Source organism: Bombus flavifrons, chromosome 10 (genome assembly GCF_040668555.2).
Source record: "Bombus flavifrons isolate JBK064 chromosome 10, iyBomFlav1_principal, whole genome shotgun sequence".
NCBI lineage: Eukaryota > Metazoa > Arthropoda > Insecta > Hymenoptera > Apidae > Bombus > Bombus flavifrons.
Window position 1 is genome coordinate 2,593,022 of NC_138451.1, and position 24,004 is coordinate 2,617,025.

Consider the following 24,004-nt stretch of genomic DNA (forward strand, 5'->3'; position numbering starts at 1 on the left):
GCTTAAAGTCAAGTTCACAATGTGTAATACATTTGTCTTTTCGTTCCATTTTCATTAAAAAAATGTTATATCTTTTACATTGGATTAAATGTTTTCTAAATTGTTTAAATTTAAATAATATGTGCTTTTTTTATTGAAGATTCAAACAAAAATTAGTGTACATACATATAATTTCCTTAACAACATTTCAATTTATTTTATTCGTCAAATAACAGAGAAATAGTAACGATAATTAAGCCATAAATTAGTATTGTTCACAAATTATTAAAATAATTTAATGAAGTTTGTTGTAGAATACCATGTGTAGTAGAACTATTCTACTATAGAATGTAGGGGATTGGCGAACTACTGCACAGCCGCGGTAGTTTCGCATTTGTGAATATAAAACGTTTATAAGAGCGATGTTAAAAGTTGCGTAGAAGCTGTCGTAGTGAATAAACGAATTTGCAGAATATTTCTTGATAATATTATTGCGTGTTTATCAATTACACAAAGTAACGTGACAGGATGTCTACCACTAATCTTAATTCTGAACAAGAATACAAGAATTACGTCAAGTGAGCAATTCTAAATAATAATTCAGTTTCTAGAAACAATATAACCTAGTCGATGAATATCATTCATTGTTTAACATATTATTGTATAAAAGATTCAGATAATCTCAATTCAATTTGACTCGAAATATTGTTCAAAGTAGCGAAAGAAAATATTTTCTATTTTTAGTTTTATGATGAAATAGATTAAATATTGCAATATAACAAAAGATAACTACGACTTTATATTATTTTTGTTCGATGTGAAAAAGTTCACAATTCACAATATTTTATCGATGTAATTCTGTGATAAACTAGGGAAATTGCCAAGTCGGTGATTTTCAAGGTCATGTTCGTTTGTCGTGTCAGGTCACAAGATCTTTCTGTCATTCATTTCTACGCATCCTGGGCCGATCAGTGTTCGCAAATAAATGATGTGATCGAAGAAATGAGCAAACTGGCCGAGTATCAGGGGGTTAGGTTCGCCAAGATTGAAGCTGAAAAAATACCTGATGTATCCTTGAAAGCTGGTATCAGTGCAGTACCAACAGTTGTTCTCACAAGAAATAACACCATAGTCGATAGAATCGATGGAGCTAATCCTGCAGCTATAACGGAGAAAATTAAGCGCCAATTATTGACCAATAAAGATTCTATTTCGTTTGATACATGTAAACCTAAAGAAAAACTCGAAGAAAGACTAAAGAAATTAATAAATCAAGCGCCCTGTATGCTTTTCATGAAAGGATCTCCCACCACTCCACGTTGCGGATTTTCTAGAACAATAGTCTCTATTTTAGATTCTTGTAAGACAGATTACCAGACGTTTGATATTTTACAAGATAATGATGTTAGAGAAGGACTTAAAAAATTTAGTGATTGGCCAACGTATCCTCAATTATATGTGAATGGAGAACTCATTGGAGGATTGGATATTGTAAAAGAAATGAACGAATCTGGAGAGCTGGAAAGAATGTTGCCTAAGAAGAGCTAATGCAAAAGAAACGTAAGTTTCTGTTTACATAAATATTTAAATACTTTTAGCTTAATAGAAGGTGCTTAATTATAGGATCTAATTAATTCTAGGATATAATTAAGGATCATATAATTAATTTCAAAAAAAAAGACCAGTCCCTATATTAATATAATTATTTGTAAGTTATTTTATATCAATTATAAGGATTTCGGTATTTGTTCTATGGAAATATGCAATAAATTAAACCATCTGTGTAAAAGGATCTTTTTGTAAGCGCTAATTTGTAGTCAACAGATTGCACAAGACAAATAAATAGTAATATAGGAATTCTTTTGCTCTATAACAAAGTCACTTTGTTTTCAAACAATATGTCAATTTCTCAAGTGTTTATCTGTTAATATATTATAATATATTATAATCCACATATGTTATAAATCATCACAGCTTTTTAATTCAATGTCATTTCTTGTACATCTTTATATCATGTATTTTATGTATGTACAAATTTATAGCCAGTGAAACCTAATTATAATTAGAAACTCATACCACAAAAGCATAGTTTTTGAAAATTTTTTTATGGTATATTATACTTTAGTTTTTCCTTTGCTTCATTTCAATTTTCGCACCTCTCTTCGCTCCTTTAATAATGTCCTGAAATTTACTCGCATTTTTTTTCTTTTTTCTAAAGATAAAAATGAATCAATTCAATGCGTATCTTCAATTTAAATCAAAATTCATGTTATCATTATTTACCTTTTGTTTAATGCTGCTCTTGACAGAGGTACATAAGCATATGGATCTGGTTTTCCTTTCCTTTTAACATCACCTCCAGCCTTTGATGCTTTATATTCCGCTCCTGGTATATATTCTGTTCTTGATTTTTTCAATGGTCGATGTATTCCAGACCCTCCTGCTATGGATACCAAAATTGTTATTAAACAACAGACCAAAATTTACTATAGATTATATATTACTATTATACCTTGATACTTCAATGTGGATCCACTCCTTACGCTAATGTTATCACAACTATCGCTATATTTACGTTTTTTATCCATTGCTTGCGACATGGCTACAGACTGAACATCATCTTCTGATCATGTAACATAAAAATTCATTGGCTTCGTTCACTTGTTTCTTTGAATTACTTTACATTTTGCTACAATTCCTAACCCCAAATCTAACCCTAATTCTTACCATAATCGTCTTCTGAATCACTGTGCAACAAAATTGCAGATTTCTTCTTTCTCTTGGGTTCTGGTTCATTATCTTTCTCATTATCTACTGTGATAATAAGACGGCCATCAGACGTAGTCTTAAATTCACGATCTTTCCGTTTTATAGCCGCTATTTTTGAATTTATAGCGACTGTAGGTTGCGTTGCTAAAAAATTATTTTGTGAATTTAATTCCAACTTCGACTAATCGAATTTTGAAAAATATCTAGACTTACTTGATATATTTCGAGCAGCCGCAGGATCAACGAGATCAACGATCTCTTCATTCTCATGAATCCAGGCTTCCTTTCGCGATGTTCTTTTCTTCCTTTTCCTTGACTCTTCATTGTCCATATCTTCAACGAACTCATCATCGCTATCCGCCAATATTTCTTCCATACTGAATTTTAATAAAGATTATAGAGTTGTTTCGGTTTAAGAAAAATTTCGATTAAAGTAAAATACAAAGTTACCTTTTAGGTTTTCTCTTTGCATTGAATTCAGTATCCTCGTCATTTTCTTGTTTTTTCAAGTTCCTCAATTCTCTTTTCTTTTTCTTCGCCTCTTCTGCCTTATTCATATTTCTTAATCTCTTATGTAACATCGCATTAGAAACTGGAATCATGCCAGAAATTGTTTCCATTCCGTATTTTCTTATTAACTTTACGAGAATGTCTCGTACTTTTTGTCTGAAATGCCTATGGCAGTCATCGTTCATTGCACATAAAGCGTCTATCTGCAAATTCATTAATTCGTTTTTTTATTGAGCTATATGGGATTTCGTTACTAACCTTTTATTGTTATTAATTGAACGCCTTTGTTACTAACCAACAATTTTAAATTCAAAGCAGCAATATGAGATGGCATCACAGTAATATAGACTTTGATATATGCCAATGCAGCTTCTGCAATTTCTCTTGTCGGACTTGTAACAAAAATACAAGCTTGTCCCAAGATTTCTTTAACTGTCTCTATACCTAAAGATCCTGTTGTAATATTTTTAATATGCTATTATTTATTTTCATACGAAATATTTATTTTAACTTTAGTTTGAAATAAACTGTACCGTTGTAATGATAAGTGATAGAAGAAAGTGCCAGCAAGGATGCGGTACAATACTTTTGTACATTTTCTATCGCACCACTCAAACCAACCATGAGCATATTAACATAATCTTTAAGATGTGTAGGATTTCCTAAAAATTTCTCGGCAATAGTGTTTAAAAGTTGATATGCAGAAGTTCGACATTTCGTATTTAAATCTTTTAAATAGATTACTGCTTCGGGCACAATGGCTTCTAAGAACTTAGTTTTCTCAAGTTGTGGATGAATTTTGATCAGATGAATTAAGCATCTTAATCGTGCCTAATTAAAAAAATGAGTAAGATTTATTTGTTAAAATTTTCATAAGAAATTGATATTATAGAGCAATGTTTGTAAGTTAGCACTTACTCCTCTGCTTGGTTTTGCGACTTCAGTAGCCGAGGATATTAATAATTTTTGTATCTCGCGTCTGTATTGAACTACAAACTCTTTACACGTTTCCTTCTCACTGCCACATATCTCTTCTAAAAACCTGAAAGAACATACAAGTAAAAAATAATTTTTGTTTTTGCAGAAAAAATAATTAAAATATTTAATTCCAAATATATTAAAAAGTTACCTATATGCTTTCTTCTGTTCCTTGGTTTTAGAAATTTCTTTAAGAAGTGGTACACACATATCGTAAAACGTCTTTAATCTATTAATGTCAGTATAATTAATAAATAATCTTATTATATCGTGAATACTTTCTTTGAAAAAATCGTCGATATCAGGTTCTTTCAACTTAAATAACGCACGATCGAATAATTCGTGTACCACTTCCTTATCCGTAATTGTAAGATACACCTGTAATTGTACAAAATATTAGTTAATCTCTTTAAAGAAAATTACTTCTTCTATTCACAAATTACTCTTATTGTATCATATGTAGCGAAGCGTTGTCCTTCTTCATCAGTACCAACTGGCTTAGTAGTGTATAGATTTAAAAACAATGGTAAATAATTCTTTGCAAATCTAGCTAGTTCGTGTATATCTTCTTTTTTGTCGTCTTCGACTGCTTTCGTTATTAATCTTCGTAAGGCAGACATTATCGACATCCTTAAATTCTTTCTCTCATTTAAATTTGTTCCTAACAGTTTAGCTATATTCTAAACAAGATAAAAGTTATCTCATGGATACTTGATACTATATCTTTTATATTTATCTCTGATATATACCTTGAAATTATCTTTCACATCGGTAGCGTTGTTGCATATACTTGGTAAAATAGCCCAGACTTGGCAAACGAGAAATTCGTAAGTTTTTCCGCCTACAGGTTCGGTTGCTTTTTTTCTAAAATTGAGTATAATTATCATTAAAAATATCAATATAAGATAATTTATACTCTTATAATAAAGATAGATTAAAATACTTACTCGCACAATGCAACGATAGGTAGCAATGTTTCCATGAAGAAAGTAAGTGACCCACCTAGCACACAATCTTTCAATAATGGTAGTAGCCAAGTTCTTTTTAAATTAATCGCATTGTCCGATACCTATAGAATAGAGATTTATATTACTGTAGTTATAAAATAAAGTTTTTCTTTCTAAGCATAATCCGGTTCATATAGAATTACTTGCTTTCAATGGAATCAAATTTAATACAGTCTCCGGTCCTAGCACTCTTATCGCAGCTCCAATAGCGTACTCAGCGTCATTTCTCGACGCAAAATTATAAGAATCACGTAACTCAGCAAGACTTTTTAATATCTCTATTAATTGCGGACTTCTCGCTTTACCAGTTACCTGTAATAAAAGGGAACGTTGAATTGTACAACACTGACATAAGGGTAAGAAGCAGAAAATCGATATTACCTGAAACAGTAGGGCTATTAAATAAAAAATATGATACCAAGCTTCCAAATATTGATAACCTAATGCTTGATGGATCATAAAAGTTATCTGATTGATGGTGTCCTTATATCTAAAAGTACGATATAAATGATGAAATATAAATAATAGATACAAAAAATAATAATTAAATCTAATCTTACGTTTTCATTGATTCTTCGGTTTCACATATTTTACCGACACAATCTTGTAATAAAATTTTTATCGTGTGCGAAGAACCAGATATAACTTCCGATTTGTCCGAAAGCCACAATTGCATGCATCTGTCTAAAATTCTTGGTAAAAGAACTGCGCATAAATTTAATGAATTGCTATAAAGGAAAAATACATTCAGCAATTACTATCTCTTCAATAAAATTGGATATAAGGAGTTTAAATATAAAAGTTTGTTTACTGCGATAAATTTAAATACGCTTCTTGCATTACGGTTAGCCACGCTAAGGTTGGTTGTGTATCAGTTGCCGGAGGTTGATAATCATATAAGGCAGTAATGATTTGCCCATTTCTTTGTACTGGTAGAATAGCTTCTGATGGTCGAGAAACGAACAAACCATGAAAGGTTTGTAGACAACATGAAGTTACTAACACATTTTTCATAGTCATAAGCTTCAATAAAGATTCACTGATAGTCTGGAAAACAAAAGTTTGTAATAAAAGTTGTATAATATAAATATATGTATTTCCTTAACAAATGTTGACAAATACCTTCACATGAATCTTTGGTAAATGATGGAAAATGTCTTTTAGTAGTGTAAGGACATGAAGAACATTTGTAATACCATTGTACTCGGAGTCAAGTTGACCAATACAAAATTTTGCAATGTATGGAGTAGCTGGATGATATTGCGGTGGGTTTTCACCTTTCATGATATCACCTCCTATAATTATTAACATTGTAACATTAAAGTTTATCAAAAATTGATTTATTTGAAATTTATTTGAATAATTTCTTCATTCAAATTTGTGCTACCGTTTAATATGGCACATATTTCATGTTGTGCTGATTTTCTCAACTGTGGTTTACAATGTATACTGAATGACAAAATACTATCTAGCACTTGCAGCGTTGATGAACTAGACCATGTGGCTGCTTCTTGTGCTCGAAGGAGCACAGATAAACAATGAATACACTGTGAAAAATGAAAAATATAGATAGTATGCCTTGGTATAATATTTAAAATCATATAAAGAAATAGAATGAAAAACGATTTACATGTCGAAGTATTATGTACTCTTCCGACGATGCATATCTAACAAGGATACGTAAGAATATTTCACTTGCAGCTCCAAATTGGATATTTAGAATATTTTTTGGAACAGTTTTTAGGCCCATGCCTAATAACGAGAGCGTGGCTGCGATTGACGTATCCGATTCAATCGCTTCCAAAGTGCTCATCTAAGATATGAATATTTATAATTAGTTTGTCCATACCTTTCTTAACCCTTTGCGAACGAGTATCGGTATATAGCCGCCAGAGTCTGTTCACAGTTCCGGGTACTTATTTTGAGATGTCTGACGTACGTCTATTTTTCTGAGGGATAATCTTATGCGTACTTACACATGGGTATAGTAAACTAAACAGTGCTATGTTTTTAATGGGAGAAAATTATAGATCTTTAGAAATCTTATGTTCCGTTTAACGTAAACTCGCGATGCAGGATGATGGCCGAGTGAGAACGAATTTCAGTCTTTCAATGGCATTACCAGACGAATGGGCAAGCTTTTTATAAATTTTATATATTTTTTATAATACCTTATATGTACACAATGCCTAAAAGATTCAGAAAAGGTTCGATAGTGACAGTAGTGATGACGAATATTATTTTGAACGTGACAAGATAGAAGACAACAACAGTGCTTCAGACATTGGAAATGAACTCTGTTCAATAAGGACATAGCTCAGACATTTCAATATTTCTAGTGATAGTCACGGCGATGATGAACTAAATATAAACCCTCAACAACGCAATCGTTCAATGTGTATATTTTCTCAACTGTGTGTGCCAATACCTCTTATCCACAGCGACATCCGTTCGTCGAACAGCCCCGTCCGCAAAGGGTTAAAAAGTGTTTTGTAATACATACCAATGCAGCAAAATATTCTGTGCTAGACTCATTACCACCATGCTGTTTTATAATCTCTGTTACAGTGGACAACACAGCTAACATTTCCTTATGCAACAGTGATTTCGATTGAAAATGATTTAAAAACCTGTAAAATCATTATTCAATAATATTCAATTAATCGCTCAATTTAACATTTAATAATATCTTCGAATACATATTGCTGATATTTAAAACTAAGTTTGATTTAAGTACAATTATGTACTAACCTACTAAATGATATATTTGAACAATTACTATAATTGGTAGCAAAGGTATCAGCAGTGTTTTCTGTACATGTTTCCCAAGAGTAACCTTCGCTATCAGGTGTTTCTACCTGTGATTCAATCCCTTGAATAGCATTGTGTTTTTTTAAATTTTCCTCTGTTATACCAGGCTTCGCAGGGGCTAAGAGAATTACAAAATTTAATATAATATCAAAGACAAAAGAAAATTCATAAAAAAATTCTAATCATTGATATTTGTAAGTTTATACCTGTTGAATCTTTAAAGAACATCCAGGATGCCTGTTCCCGATGCTTTTTAGTTTGTGGATTAGAACTGGAGCTCTGACCCTTCGGCCAACGTTTCGCCTTTTTCCGGCTATTTAACCGCAATCCCAATTTACCCATCTTCTCCTACCTAATTTTTGAGTAATATATACTTGAAAGGTACGAAATTTATCAAGACAGATATTTCTTTCTTTTATCCACAACGATAGAGAGAGGTTAAATCTATACTGCACGTGCTGCAAGTATTGTTACCACGCTATTAATGGCGTTGTATGGCAAAATGCTACGATATTCTAATGACTGTCGAAAGATGGCAGCATGTATCCACCATTGTGTAGCTTAAATATAAGTGGGAGCCATCATATTCTATGCATGTACTTTTGACCTTTTGACAGATGTCATAGCAGACCAGCCAAATTAGCCTTCAAGGCAGAAAGACATCCGAGTTTCAAATTTCCAAGACCGTAAGCTTTTAAGTTTTATTTTTTCAAAATTGAAAATTTTCAAATTCTCAAGTTCCGAAATTTGTTAAGTTTCAAATTTATCTATCTAAGTTTGTTAAGTTTGTAGATCTATCAATAATAAAAATAACTTTATCTACAAATTAAAGGAGACTCGATCTTGGAAAGCAAATCGAGAATCAAGAATCTAAACGTCCGTTGCCCGAAATGATTATTCACGTTATGATCTTTATTGTAACTATCGGTGATTAAGCGTGTAATTAGGACGGCAGATGGTCATAGTTTAGGCGATTTGCAAAGTAGCCAATCGAATACTGTTCTTCCTCGAGGCAACGCGAAAATTTTCAAATTTATTGTAAACCGTATATGACTTATGAGTCCAGATGAATCAACAGTCACGTTCTCGTTTGATGGAGATACATATGTTATTCGATCGTGAAGAAAACGTTTGCCAGATGGAATCATTAACAGGTAGTAAAGAATAGATCCTCCTTGCATGAGGCCATGACCATCGTGGATGAATTGTTCGTTTCAAGAATCGTTTGTAGTATAGTATGTATTATTGTATTATCATGAATTATATTAAATATATTGTAATTATTGTATATTGTATATAGTATATTGTGCGTGATGGAAGAATAGAATGTGAATAATGGGTATGTACCGATTTATGTCCTGGAACGTGTTAGATTGATTAGACCGCTGATTTTTATGCAAATTCATATTCTTGACTTCATCTACCATATTTTGGATTTCGTATAGTTGCTTTGCTTTTATGGCGGGGCAACTCAAAAACTTTCGCATTTGCTTTTATTGCATACAAAGTTTACAGAATTTTTTTACCAGCATGTTCTATCATGTAAAGCAGCATATTTATAATGCTTCACGTCAGAGGGCAAAATTATTTCATATATCGTTATCAATTTGGCCTTACAACTATACGATAACATACGATAGTATGGCTATGGCTCAGGAAAATGTCTTTATAAATTTCAAAACATTTCTTCTTTAAAGTTTATATTTCTTGAATTGTGGCATTATTAAAACAAAGCAGAGATACGAGGAATACAGGCGAAAGATACACAGCGTAAAATACAAAAAAAAAAACTCTACTTTCTTAAAGAGCGTAAAAATAACGTAGACCTGTTGCTCGTTATGCTATATCTCGGTTTCACGTGTCGAGTGATCAAAAATCCTCTCCATCTCTTTTCCAACATCCAGACCATCAATCTTCCAAACAGTCCGATCGATCAAACGATCTACTAGTGACAAATGCTCCAAACTGGGAAATTTTTCCAAAGAAGAATTTCCTGGGAGAATCACATTTCCTTTTCAACTACGATCCGAAGACTACGTTTGCGATTTAAGAAACCTTTCTCACTAGAGATCCACGAATGAATAGAGTGAAATTAAGGAAGAAGGGTACGATCTTGCTTGCCGTGGTAATTGAACGCGTTTTGCCAGTTGCAAACGACGCCGTGCACTTGGAAAATTGCATTAGAAGAACAAGTTCGACCCACGACGACATGGTACCCTCGTTTCCAGTAATTGAATACGGACAAGAAGCGATGGTGTCATTGGTGACGTAGGTGGTGGGCTAAGACTGGATGGCGTATTGATTCCGTGACGTCACGAAAACACGTCCCACGCAATAAGCGTGCCGCCGAATTCATGAGATTCCTCCTCGTTCCTAGCTAGCTTCCGGTTATCCAACCTTATCCAGGAATTTACGTTATTCATAATTAAGGATCGGCTTTTTCGAACATTTTCGATCAATATTTGGTGGACGGGTCAGTTATTTTTTCATGTCTCTTGTTTTTGAGATGTGAATTTTCGAAAGTTTATATCATCTCCTAGAGTTAAGGTACCAAGATGGCTATGCTAATATTCAGAATACTTTGAAGATCGTTGTGATAAAAATACAACGATACAAGTTGATAGAATAATTAAAAAATTTATAGTGTTACAAAAATTCCCCTTAGCGAAGAACATTAAATTTTTTAAATAACTTTTAATTTGGATCTGTAATCTTAAAATATTTCGTAGGTCAAGAGTTTCAAGTTAGAACCGATACTAGTGCTGACTGTTTAATAATACATAAATAATAATAAATTAATAATAAATAAAAGAATCTTTCTTTTTCTAAGCAAGCGGCTAACATTTTTACTTAGCAACGCAAATGAACAAGCTAAAAACAAGTTTCACATAATCACATCGAGGACAGTGATAAAATGCATCTTGCGTCGATCTTTCAATCATGTACTGTAATGATCCGAGCGGCTATCGTAGAAGTATTGCGTTGTCGTTTATTACATCTTGAGATGCAAATCCTTCTTAATGTCAGGGGATTCTGTTGAACGAGGCCCGTTCCTTATGTTGCTACCAATTCGTACAATTAACATACCATAAATGCCAATTACATTTTTGCATCGTTAAGCTCACGTCTGCCGTGCGGAATTTCCAAATTCGGAAGTAAACTTGAAAAATTAATCGATCGATATTTCACGACGAAAGTTGCGTCACGCGGTATAGTTAATTCACGATTTTACCAAGGGGACACGGTGACAGGACTACAAAAAATGCACCTGGCCTGACCTGGAACGGAGTTTCTATTCCAGACGATCTTGCACCCCTTTAAGCGAGGTTCTACCCCTTTGTCTAGTCTCTGAAGTCCTTAGAACAGATCCAGCTGCTGGATCTTTTATGCCTCGACGAGTTTTCGCGTTCTAACTGGACACGTGCAACCTCGGGTTTCGTTTCCTTTTTTGTTTTTTTTCATTGCTTCGTCGGAACTTGCGCGTTTTGAGGCGTTGCCTATAGTACTGGGCTTCTCTGAAGACTTCTTTGAAGATTAGTCTTTTTACACATAGATTTAATTTTTTTTAAATTGCCGAATCTTTTTATAGGAATTTTATAAGAATTGAAGTTGAAAGTTTTATATGGAAGTATTTAGATTCTCAAGTGCGCTATTGTATAATTGGTACATTCTATTATCATGATTGCAGCGCCATTATTATTCTATTGATTTGCGCTTGTCAGAAATAATAATTTTTATCTTTTATTCTTTTTTCAAGAATTAATACCTACTAATTTGTGTTTAGTTATAATCAAACAGTGTTCGTCGTTGCCGCACAGAGGCAAGATACGCTAGTGAACATTTTTACGGGCGTTTATGATTTTATGGAGGAAACATAACGTAAATTGAAAATTTTATATACTAGCACGCATAAATAAGTAATTATTGTGCATAAATATCATGAAATCTGTGTTTAAGGTTTGTGTTAATAAATCTTAGGAGCTTTATATTTTTATTTAGAATTGAATTATCTCTTCCGAAAAAAAATCTCAAATTTATAAAAATTTAGAAAAAATTGGTTAACTGTATATTTTTATCGCTTTCCTTACGAAATTACGATACTCCGATTCCACATACGCATATCACACACAATACTCAATCGAATATAACAAAATACAGTGAAATCATCTTAAATAAATAAATAAGTATATAGTATGTTCAAAGTTAACTATATTTCGCTATATATCATTCCTGCAAAATTCAAGTCATATTTTTGTCATAATTACAGAGATTTTCGGTCTGTTTATCTTCCAAGCTAAGTTCAACAATTTGTTGTGTCAACTACGTTATTTATGTTTGTTGGAAAAAGAATACTTGAAATATTATGAAATTATAGTTACGCAAGACTCGAACTATATGGTGGTATAATGTATTATAATTAATTACTACGAAAGCTTTGGACACTGTTCTCAATTACCGCTGCTTTGGTAAACACGCGATTTCATTAACGGTAAGCATGAAAGGGTTAGCAAAAGTAATTGAAGAAATAAGATTATGCAACTTGCAAATAGTTTATCGTGCCTTTGCATCGTATAAGGACTGAACGATCATCGATCGTATTTCCCTCATTGCACCAGAAGATCGTTACTTATTTGTGCAGTCTTAATCTCTCGAATCATTATCTAGCTGTTTTGAGAATGTATCGACAGACATCCTTTAAATGAATACTGGTTTCGTCGCTATCATTTCCTAATTTTTTTATATTTCGTTATAAAATATCTTATGTATATTAAATGAATTATATAAACGTGTAATCTTAGGACATTTAATGATGGGACTGTAGGAACGTCGCCTACCCTCCGATTTCTATGATTTTTTGCATATGTTGTAGAAATGTATGGGTATTTTCTACAACTTTCTTCTCCTTTGTGTACCGTAATGGGTGGACTCGCTTAGCTGGCGAGATATTCGCGAAAAACGGCCGCTACCGCTACAGTGTATTTTTGCCCATAGTTGCGCGTCCGTGGCAACGTATGCGTCAGTATTGGTTGCCGGCCGCTTATCTTCCGTTTATAAACGAGGATTGGGCGAGCTTAAACGCCCCGTGCACAACGTGCATATGCATATGCGAGGCTGCGTCTGAGCTGTGAGAATGCAATTTGTTGTAACTTTACAACTTATATTACTATTGCTTTGTTCAGCTTTGAGTCAGATTTTTCAATTCTGTCGCCACGAGGCGACCGTCAACGTCCGCGTGAAATAACAACAAATTAATTATAAAAATTACGGACGAACGAATAAGTAATGTTATTTTATGAAATAAAATTATAGTTGTTATTTCGTGCAAGCGTTGCCAGGGTCACCTTGCTACGGTTGCATTGAAAAATCTGACCCAAACCTAAACCCAATACATTGATGATACTCGCTCATACTTTCTCATAGTTATAAAGTTATAAACTCAAAGTTTATTCCTTTCCATTTCCCAAAGTTATAAACTACCATTTATAAACAGAAGATAAGCGGCCGGTGGTGGGCAACCAATACTGACGCATACTCCGTGAAATACGCCGTGTCGTACCGGCAATTTTTCGCGAATATCTCGTAAACTAAGCGAGCGCGTTTCTTACGTGCATAGGAAAAAGTTGTTTAAAATATCGATTTCTATAATATATCCAACGATCAACGAAATCGGAGAGCACGCAGCGTTTCTACAGTTTCGTCGATTTCATTTTAACATGTATCCTATATTTTACGTGATAAGATGTACAAATAGTTAAGGGTTATTATATACATCGATAAAAATTGTACTAATCCCATTATTAGTAATTTGTATATTAAACATCATTTGCACGATAATGGATTATACATATAATATCATGCTTCAAATTATATAACGTGGAAAACTATTTTGATATAAGCTATCTTGATATTTCTTTCATATCTAAGTCATTTTGTACAATTTTATTTACACGGAGGATTCAATTCAAAATTAGCAATTAATAATACTGAAATTTCTGCGATTAACGTTAATCGAGCGAGATTCCCAGGAATAATGGAGGAAAATTCAGGAATAGAAGGAATCCGAGTTCGTAAGAAAAGTCTTGGGAAAGCACGTACCGTTCCATAATGACGTCGCATCGGGTATTCCCCCCTCTCTTTATCAAGAAACTACATGCTATCGTTATCCTAGATTGCGTTCATTCCGTTTCTACTACTACTACTATTTCTCGTAGCTGTAAGCTCTGTGTCTCGCTACCTGAGTACCGAGTAATGAATTTTTATTTTTTCGAATTTTCGAATCTTTAAATATCGAAATATTCGAAATTTTCAAACATCTAAATTATCAAAGTTTGAAATTTTGTCAGACATTCGAGTTTTCAAATTCTCAATTTTATACATCCTCAAATTTGAAAATTTTGATCAAACAAGATATTTCCATTGCGTTAATATCACTTCGGTAACTGCCTCCTCTCTCTATCTTACGTTCTAGGTAAACGAAGTCGACGTCATAAATCGTCATGATTCTGAAAATATCGCGTGCTTGTAAAGCCATTCATAAAAGTCGTGGCACGATCTTGTTTCGTCATTTTCATTATTTCATGCCACGCGTGCAAGGAATAGCTTGATCAGGATCTTGATCAAGAAATTACAGATCATGATGAAGACACGGTGAAATCCTGATCATAGACGCGGTTCTTAATGAGGGATGTTGGAAGTTGATTATCGAAATTTTATCAAACCGACGTGACGCGTCCAGCAACGCAGTTTAATTACACGACAAGCGAAAACAGGATTGCTCGGCCACGACAAAGCGTAATACGATTACTCGTTGCTGGACGGAACGTTGATGGCGTTGGTCGATACAATTTGCAGCGAAATCGAGCGATTCAGCTTCGATTTTTCATCCCAAAAACAGTACAATTTTTCAAAATCTGTTATCAATCAATTACTGCTTATAAGATTTGACACATCGAAGAGAATAAAATGGGACATTATTAGTCTTTATATCAAAATCCACTATACCGGAAGTAGGCTCAATTTACAATAATTTATCAAATTAATCCGCCATTACTTATAAAATCTAAAGAACCGAGAAGAACATACACGAAAGAATTAAATAAGAATTCAAACATTATCAGAACGATCATTTATTCGCTATCAATATATTCAGTATCAATCTAAGGAATCGAGAATAAAAGACAAACAGCGTTAACCAAGAATTGAAAAGTTTCAAGAGCATTTACTATTCAGAATTTAGTATAACGGAAATGAAGTTTGCGATATTGTTGTCGGATCAAAGAAAATATCGTATGAAAATGGTAATTAATTACAATAGACGCATTAATAGGCTGGGTTATTACTTCTAAGTTATTGCATGTACTCGACGTATCATGATGTAAACATACTTTACGAGCGGTTGAGAATGTAAATTTGCTACCTGCTAGTATGCGAGCGTGCACCGCGGCTGATAGTCGATAAAGCGGTCGATATGGATTGACTGACATGGATCGTGCAGGTGCACCACTCTATATAGGATATCGCGCGATTGACGTGTGAAGCATTAAATTTCGTCTGGTAGACTCGCGTAGCTCGTAATTCTGTGTTCTCAGTGTCTTTTTTATTTTACCAATGTACGGACGTACGTATCGATGGCACGCGATGTTATTATAATTGTTCCGTGAAGATAGATTTTTCTTATCAGTCGTTTTCTTATGCAGGTAGTAGCCAGGTATATTATCGGCGAAAAACTCGAAATCGAATTGCTAAATTCTTCCGTAGTGTTAATCGTTAATTTGGAACTATCGTTATTTCATAGGAAATTTACAATTACTACTATTCCATAAGATTCAAGAATTGAAAAAAGTTCGTTTCAAAAGATTATCCTTGTGTAAATGAAATTTAAATGAGTAATATTTAAAACTGACTTTTAGTATATTATGATAACCAATATCGTTTGAATGTTAGTTTACATATGTAAACGAAATTTGCTGCATAAATATTGTAGTGGACCTTGAACTCGTAATCGTAATTGCTATAAATTCTTATCATTATCCTTATCAAGAAAGAAGTTATGTCAATTTGTTAACATTGAAGTTTACTGAAAGTAAATGACTTATGAACTGTTTGATACCAGCGCAGTCGAGCATGTAGACGCTCGATTCTTTTATTCGAGTGTGCTGTAAGTACTTAAGTGTTGTCTTAATATAAGTCTCCACAAATCTCAAGACTGGCATCAAGATTTAGGTATATTTCGGTGTTCTTCATAGTTTTTCAATAAACGAAGAACATACATAATATGCCTCTCTACACATTTTTAACTCGATAACTTGTACAATTTTGTTTCTTGTTATTTTAATTTATTTGCCTATGGTTGTCAACAAGTTATTTCATCTTTTCTCTGCTTCGCTTCTTCGATGCTCATGAAGTTTTCAATATAAGCCATATTTTAAGACTGGAGCCAAGAATACATTTCAATAATTTTCAATAAGTTTCTCACGAAATCAACAATTATTTCTACGCACCTCTAATCCAAGAAACTTACACAATTTTCCTTTTCTGGAACTTTAATCGTACTAACTCGAAAATACTAACTCAACTAACTGAATTTTACGTAGTTACATAACGTTTGCTCTATACCTCCAGCGAAGGATCCAGCGAAAGCAGTATCTCATTTGCAAACGTACAACCAGCGATCCCCTAAATTCCAGCCTGAGGTACCGTTCAATCACACTCCAATGTCCATACATCGTGCATCTAAAACATAAAAGAAGACAACTAACTTAATGCAAAATCGTTACTGAGAACGATCGAGATAATAATAATTGGTAGAAAGGAGCGACTGATAGACTGGTCGATAAAGCTCTAGGGTGGCATAACGTGGTTCGTACTCCGCGGCCATATACACGCACCGTGATGCACGCGCGCACAAAGGCTTCATAGGCCCGCCAGTGAAAAGACAGAGAGAAAGAGACAGAAAATGTGGAGAGAGAAAGGGCGAGGAGAGGGACGACATGCGCCGGCACTCGTTGCCGCACGTTATAATGCTCGAAGCCCACGAACGGAACGAACGTTCGACGACAGTCATTCAGAGCTCGACCAGTGTGCCACACGTTTCGTGGCTTTTCTAATTCTCGTGCTACGTCGTGTTGGATCACATCCGCTCTCAGCAGTTGCCGGTGTCGACGATCGGACCACCCGAACCAACCGGAACAGGAACTAAGGATACGGAGAGGAAGAACGATGCTTTGAGTACGTCGCGTATATACCGGACATCATATCCCGGTGAATTTTCTCTGTGACGCGTCGATCGTCGATAGAGGCTATCCTCTGTCTATATGCAACAGTGACCAGTGATATTCGACAAGAGAGCTACATAGAATCTCTAAAGGTTGAGCATCGCGTTTCCTCCGAATATTGATTATTCGGTGAGTAATTTTTAATGGACCTGTTATTTTGGTGTTTGTTTGGTGTTTGATGAACGTGGAGGGTTGTATAAGCGAGGGAAACATTGAATGAAAGTTTGGTGGATATTCGTGCGAATTACTGTAAATAGCTAAAGGATGAGACATTGAGTAATCTCGTAAGATCGTGTCGGTAATATTATTATGCAAGTTACGTTATGAATAACGACGCCAGTCGTATGAGAGGGCTAAGTAAATTATCACTCTCTTAAGAGAACTAGAGAAATTAGAAACGAGAAATTGATCGACTTTAAACATTATTAGCGAATATTCGAAGAATCATATCTATTGATATTTCTTCGACTGAATATTATTGTGACACCTATGATTGAGATACGAGAACCACGATGCACATTTGGATACGGTGGTTGATGAAATCAACCCTTTTCATAGAGATGTCGCCAGCTCCCTTTGGCAATCATCTTTACTTTTTTCCGCTGAATTGCGAAATTCTTTGTCTGACGTCAGATTATCCGGCATGATAACGTAGGACGAAAACTAGGTTCGGAAAACCCGGTCGGCGACCCACGTGGTCTATTGATTTTTTCGCCTGCCATGCCGCTACGTTCACGCTGGTGGAAACTAGCCTTTTCTTCCACAGCGGGTTAGCACACCCTGTGAATATCGCGTTAAGCACGTCTGCCTTTCTACTCCGAAATATTACATGCGAATCTTTTATGAACACGGAACGTTCGATGTGCCAAGTCGTGAATTTATCTTAGTAAAAGCAGCTAGATGTTAAATTTGTAACTCTGTTGAGATTCAGCCGTGCTTCAGTCATGATTCAGTCGAATTTGTAACGAAATTCTGACACTCGATGAGAGTTTCTTTTCGTACTATTCGATATTTTGTCTACAAGTACACACACCACGTACACGAGTGTCACTAGACACTCTATTTAATTATGAAACTATCCTTCTGCTTCTTGATGTATTTGTAAAATTGACCCTTTACCAAAGTAACTTTTAATAATGACGTGACTTCAACTCCTTTACATTTAGCCATCCTTTGGCTCCCAATATTAGCCATGTACTTCCGATCTTGTATTCAAACTTCTACCTAACCGTAAACCAAAGGTACACGGCAGTCATTGATCCCCGTTTCGAGCCCCGTTTCGACCCTCGTTTCGACCCTCGTTTCGACTCTCGTTTCGACCCTCCTCAGAATGGAAAAAAGATCAGAAAAAAAATCAATAATGACAGAAATACAAATTTCTACCTCAATTCAGCTGTCCTGTTTCAAAGAACGTTTTAAATTTATAGTACAAATTTCTAAATCACTAATACACTAATACACTATACATGATATATATATATATATAAATATATATATAATATATATATTTATATATATAAATTATATTATATATAAATTATTATATAATATTATTATTATATATATATAAATTATTTAAAAAAAAATATATATATATAATATGTAGAACGACATAGCAGGTAGTCATACAAAAATATATTAACATAGTATATAGCAATATAGTAATTGATATTATATGTAATTATTGTGATAACTGGTCACTACACTCTGTCAGTAGTACAACTTATTGGGGTTTGTACGCTCTATTTTATTTTCGTAATAGTATCGTTCCAAATATATTGGCCTTTTATTCGGAGCTTTCTGTTCACAATCTTAAATAACGATATAGCACATATAAATAGCGATAAACGCTTGTTAATATTGTTAACGAATTATAGAAAATTAGATGTTCCAATTGGATTTGTTATCGTGCGATCGTGCGGTGGTGCTGCATTACAAAATACACTTCGTCCCTTATCACAACAATCGACTGCAAACGGATCGATAACATATTCCCAGCATGATTTGAACACGTTTAGTTACCATTTCTGACAGGTATTTAGGGTCGCTAGCGCATCTCTGGTAAACATACCGTGTGATACCTATGGACAAGTATCTCTTAAGTATTTAGAAATATCGTCTAAAAAAATTTGGAATATTATAAATCATTGAACATTTTTAATAACAATACTAAAATTTAGGTTATTTAGTTATTAAAGGAAAGAAGAAATTTTCTAAATATGTTGAATTATTCGATAAATTGATCGATATTAAAATTATCTAAGAAAAGAAAAAAATATGAAATTGGTGTAATTATTGAAAGAAATAATAAATTGTAAAGTTGATAAATTAGCGAGATTTGTAATTCGTATCAGCGTTTGAAGTTTGACATTTCGTGAACTTTTTATAACGTTTAGAAGTTCCAAGTTGACGTTGGTCATGATCGTCGAGCGACACGAAGGGGACAAGATTTTTTAAAATAATAATTTCCGTTAATCTGTGTCGCATGAAGGGACCGATGTCGCGTGGTTATCTTTTACGGGTGTCTTAAGTACAGGTTACGTTCCCGTTATACGGCGAACAAACCGACGTTGGCGGCTTAAGATCAATGAAAACTGACGTAATGTTCCACGAAAGTTTCGGGATCCTCCATACCCATCAGAATTCCTGTTTAGTTTTCAGTGCATATGTATAAAACCAGATTTAACCATCATATTTATAATTCCTTAGTTTAAAAACCACTTTCACAGTTCTCGGTATATACATATATGTTGATCCACAAATAATTACATGGATAGAAGAGATACGATATTTTTTATCAATCTTTAAATTCAATCTTAAGGTAAACACGGAAGTAATGATAAGATGCATATTACACAATGGTAACCTTTCAGAAATTGTTACTCTCAATATGATTCGAAGTAGAAAATACATTGTTGTATTGTGTCATCCAAGATCAAAGTGTCCGCAGAGATGAAACCCATAGACTAGAATTCTTAGATCGACTCTATGCAAGTTCAGAACAAAGTTTTTCACAAAGCCCGTACAAATGACTAGATGGAAGGAATAGTACAATAGCGCATTTGTATATGTTTTTCGATACGTGTGCATACTGTACGTGTAGTTCGAGGAACAGGCTTGAAGCAGTACGACTGCCAGACGACGTATTAGCAGATCGCATTAAAGGGGGTTACTTGTTAAACGTTTCTTCTTGTTGGAAGATTGCTAATAAAATTCTTCTCTTGGTGCAATTTTTTACGACCAATACTTTATTGCACGCAGAAACGATGGATTACGTTTTCTGACAAAAAGAAAAAAAAAGATTCTTCGTTTTCATATTTAATTAGATTGATTATCATCACCTTCTACTTTAAAGGATAAGATCGAAGTAACATACAATTACATAATTATTTCGAGATTTTCGAAACATCGTGCGATAATACTCTCTCTTTCTCAATCCTAATTTTATAAGCATCCATCCTTGTTTTACTTCTTATCGCTACACGCGGAGGAAATTTACAATTGTGAAAGCAATCACCAGATGATTGAAACAATATGCTATCTCTGAACGCAAGATGCAAAGATATTCGATAATGCACGACTATAGGACGCGCGAGATGAAATATGGCACCGTGCGATTATCAACACCAGTTGTAAGCTTCACGTGGCGTTGTTTGTTGAAGCGACTTGTTTCTCGAGTGTAGATTCTAAGATGCGTTATAACTTTACAATTTAACAAGTAGTTATCCGCACAAACTGTCTGTCAGTATTTATGGCATACAGGTTGACAGATAAGCCAGTAAAAATAGGGAGGAGAGGAGTAAATACGGGGAGAAAGTTCAGGATTTGATGGTATTCTCGAGTTTTTTCTAAATTTTGTATAACACTCTAAGTGACATTCATCATAAAAATGGAATTGTATGCTATATTTTTAAGGCGGTAAACTCGATCATAAAAACAGGATTTTATACCTATGTATACCATATTACAGTTGACTATTTGACAACATAGCCTACATAAACAAGGTTATTGTTCTCCATTATTACGGTTTCAGATCGCTACTAATCGAAATTTAATCGTACAGGATACAAGTTATGTGTAATTTACAAGCCACGTTCGCTTACTTGTTTAATGGTATGTAACTTAATATTTGGCTCAAGTTGTTACTAATGCAATATCGTCGTAGTAAAAGTCTTTAGTCGGTTTAAACACATTATAGACGAAATGAACATGTCAGGACAAAAAATAAGATCGATGAATGTAGTAAATACGATGTATGTACTCACATACTTGCTTAAACTATGTCCTTCCTGTCTTTCTTCTTCAGTAGTTAGGAAAAATGTAAAAAGCATAGATTTACCAGCACTCTTTGTATTGTAGCCATTCTTAACTATATCGAAACACAGTATCCAAACAAATTTTCATACTTTTCATCTTTTTACTGACACATTATTTCTTCAAGATTAAAACTGGACAAAATGGCGGTGATTACACTGAATATACTGCTTTCATCTCTGACACGGAATTTGTACGCGCTTTAATATCGACGATTAGCCTGATTATTTCCAAAACGGCGCCTCAAACTTATCGATTACGCAAGCAGTTACGCAAGCAGATATGAACGATATCGATGTGACAGCCTTGGGTTGAAAAAACGACAATGAAAAAATTAAGTGACAGAAGCGTGCGACGAGTTAGCGAATTTTGATTCTTCTAAAAGATTAATAAATATATTACGATGAGTCGATATAGGAAAATTCGACGGAAACTCATACTTTGTGCCAGGTAGCGAATTACGTCTTGCGGTTGGATGCAATTACACGTTATTCTTCAATCAACTGTGCAAATGCACGACAAGATCGACCATCGATCGTTATCGTTTCCCTTTCGATAGTACCTACGGTGGTTTCGCATGGACGTCGTCGTTTTATTCTTCGTTTCTTTTAGTTCGCGTTCTAACAACGATTTACGTTGATCCTACTCGTTTCGTATATCCCTTGTTTATCGACACATCGCACCGTTTAAGCATAAAGAACAGCTTCCATCGGCTTGATGATCTACATATCCAATAAGCAAGGATTTTGTGGCTCAACGAAATGCGACACACGTATGGAACGTTTGGTATGTAGAGAAAGAATAAAGTTTATCGATACTTTTCGTTTCTTACCGGTAATATAGAAACTTGGTAAATAAACTAGGTGGACTATCAGACGTTATGTTTGAATAGTCGTTAGTATAATCCTAGAACGATATTGTGGGTCGAGTTTACGAAATTTTAAACTTATATATATACAGAGGTATAAATGAACTTTAGATTATGTATCATAACTTCGTTTACCTTCCTAATTTCTGTGTGTGTGTGTTTAGTTTATGGAATAAATTTTTATTAATTTTATAGATTGTCGGTTACTTTGCGGTGTCTTTAATGTAATGCAAATAAATTGCGTATTAGTTGCGATTTCTTTTTCTTTAAATTTATGAATAGTTACTTTAAAAACATTGCTATGTAAAAATATTAAACGATAATGATGATAAAATAATTACGTTATAATGTATAGAAAAATACATAATTATAATAAATCTAGGATTAGAAATTGCAAAGTGATGATATTCTTCTGGGCTTTCCTAATATGTACTAGAAAACAAAAGGAATTAAACGTACACCAGAGAATTAATAAAAATATATTACCATCGGTTATTTTCTACGCTAATGGTTGAAAGTTTGCGTGCCATTTTCCATAGCTGCTCGTTGATAGTGGAAAGATGAATGACTTTGTTGTGATCGACGCACCGAATTGCGCCGCTGTCAACCAAAGAATTAACATGAAATATACGCCGGTGAAGCTGCATTAGAGTGCAGATATTACGATTATTTATGTAAAACGACTGGCTTTCGAGGTTTTCCTCCTTCGTCCTTATTCCATTTTTTTTTTTTTTTTTTAAGATTTTCATATAAACAAGAGTATATATATATATATATATATATATATAAAATTAATGTTATGTACACAAGTAGTTCGTGTTCGTTTTAATATGCTTTAAAATATATCAAATCGGTTTAGAATCACTAAATTTGTCATACATATACCATACGTCTTTAATATAACAAGTAAAATTTCGAGTATCTAAGGGAAAGTCGCGGGAAGGTTATTCGAATACCTCTATTTCTGAAGTGTGTGCTTGCAATAAATATCTTGTAATTTCTATACAGATATGTTTTAATATTTCTATCGAACATCATGGTATATCATATCGTATAAAGCTTCCTGTGTAACACGCACGATATATTGAAAAGAAGTTTCTATAAGGGTTCAAATATAATAAATAAATATTTTCATGAGCCGCTACATGCGTAAGTAGATATATCTGTTAGCACTGCGACATAGTTTGACGTGTATAGGCATTAACGAATAACATTTTTTCGGAGAAAAGTTCTTTTACGGTTCTTTTAAAGTTTTTTTTTTACAATTCGATACACTTACAGCGAAAAATTAACACCAATCGCTTTGAAAAATCGGTCCGAATCGATTGTCAAGTGCATTATGTCAAACATATGTATGTATGTAGGTATAATGGAAGAATGGAAAGGCAAAGTAAAGGTTAGGTAAAGGTCACTTGCTTTCCATCTGACACAGTAGCTCTGAGTCTCGATTGGTTATGAATTTATGAAGCAAGTAGGGAATTCGAGGTACGATT

General features: G+C 33.9%; 3 protein-coding genes across 8 annotated transcripts in view; 2 read left to right on the top strand and 1 right to left on the bottom strand.

Annotated features, from left to right (window-relative positions):
* The first annotated feature begins 171 nt into the window (after nucleotides 1–171).
* Grx3 (Glutaredoxin 3) lies at nucleotides 172–6,223 on the top strand. 2 transcript variants are annotated; one of them, XM_069121809.1, is made up of 3 exons: nucleotides 172–557; nucleotides 903–1,543; nucleotides 6,093–6,223. In XM_069121809.1, exons 1-2 carry the CDS (start codon nucleotides 508–510, stop codon nucleotides 1,525–1,527), a joined length of 675 nt encoding a protein of 224 aa, XP_068977910.1. In that variant the 5' UTR covers nucleotides 172–507; the 3' UTR covers nucleotides 1,528–1,543; nucleotides 6,093–6,223. The 2 variants fall into 2 exon arrangements, with proteins under 2 accessions (XP_068977910.1, XP_068977909.1); XM_069121808.1 differs by lacking the exon at nucleotides 6,093–6,223 and adding an exon at nucleotides 1,620–1,838 and having other exon boundaries at nucleotides 175–557; nucleotides 903–1,539.
* Nucleotides 1,938–8,624, bottom strand: LOC138184124 (RRP12-like protein). The gene is made up of 23 exons (XM_069121810.1): nucleotides 8,261–8,624; nucleotides 7,995–8,172; nucleotides 7,747–7,873; nucleotides 6,874–7,056; nucleotides 6,631–6,790; nucleotides 6,366–6,538; nucleotides 6,055–6,290; nucleotides 5,804–5,971; nucleotides 5,625–5,733; nucleotides 5,391–5,555; nucleotides 5,184–5,305; nucleotides 4,986–5,100; nucleotides 4,680–4,916; nucleotides 4,388–4,614; nucleotides 4,177–4,300; nucleotides 3,792–4,089; nucleotides 3,554–3,711; nucleotides 3,199–3,461; nucleotides 2,962–3,125; nucleotides 2,707–2,892; nucleotides 2,492–2,602; nucleotides 2,263–2,422; nucleotides 1,938–2,191 (listed from the first exon to the last, which is right to left on the bottom strand). Exons 1-23 carry the CDS (start codon nucleotides 8,394–8,396, stop codon nucleotides 2,101–2,103), a joined length of 3,891 nt encoding a protein of 1,296 aa, XP_068977911.1. The 5' UTR covers nucleotides 8,397–8,624; the 3' UTR covers nucleotides 1,938–2,100.
* Nucleotides 8,625–16,831: 8,207 nt separating this feature from the next.
* Nucleotides 16,832–24,004, top strand: part of LOC138184127 (large neutral amino acids transporter small subunit 1) — a 31,443-nt gene continuing 24,270 nt past the window's right edge. For 2 of the 5 annotated variants that reach the window (XM_069121817.1, XM_069121815.1), the window contains exon 1: nucleotides 21,295–21,442. In XM_069121817.1, coding sequence (XP_068977918.1) covers nucleotides 21,403–21,442 — 40 coding nt within the window. In that variant the 5' untranslated portion in view covers nucleotides 21,295–21,402. Of the gene's footprint in view, nucleotides 17,459–21,294; nucleotides 21,443–21,764; nucleotides 22,430–24,004 lie in introns of those variants that run through there. The other 3 variants (XM_069121819.1, XM_069121818.1, XM_069121816.1) reach the window with 3 other exon arrangements.

Bases quoted from the DNA above. Each gene is read 5' to 3' on its own strand.
- Grx3 (XM_069121809.1), top strand. From the start codon at position 508: ATGTCTACCACTAATCTTAATTCTGAACAAGAATACAAGAATTACGTC. The intron at 558-902 runs GTGAGCAATTCT...TTGTCGTGTCAG, and splicing joins GAATACAAGAATTACGTCAA to GTCACAAGATCTTTCTGTCA.
- LOC138184124 (XM_069121810.1), bottom strand. From the start codon at position 8,396: ATGGGTAAATTGGGATTGCGGTTAAATAGCCGGAAAAAGGCGAAACGT. The intron at 5,101-5,183 runs GTAAGTATTTTA...ACTCAATTTTAG, and splicing joins CCTATCGTTGCATTGTGCGA to AAAAAAAGCAACCGAACCTG. The intron at 4,090-4,176 runs GTAAGTGCTAAC...TTTTTTAATTAG, and splicing joins TCGCAAAACCAAGCAGAGGA to GCACGATTAAGATGCTTAAT.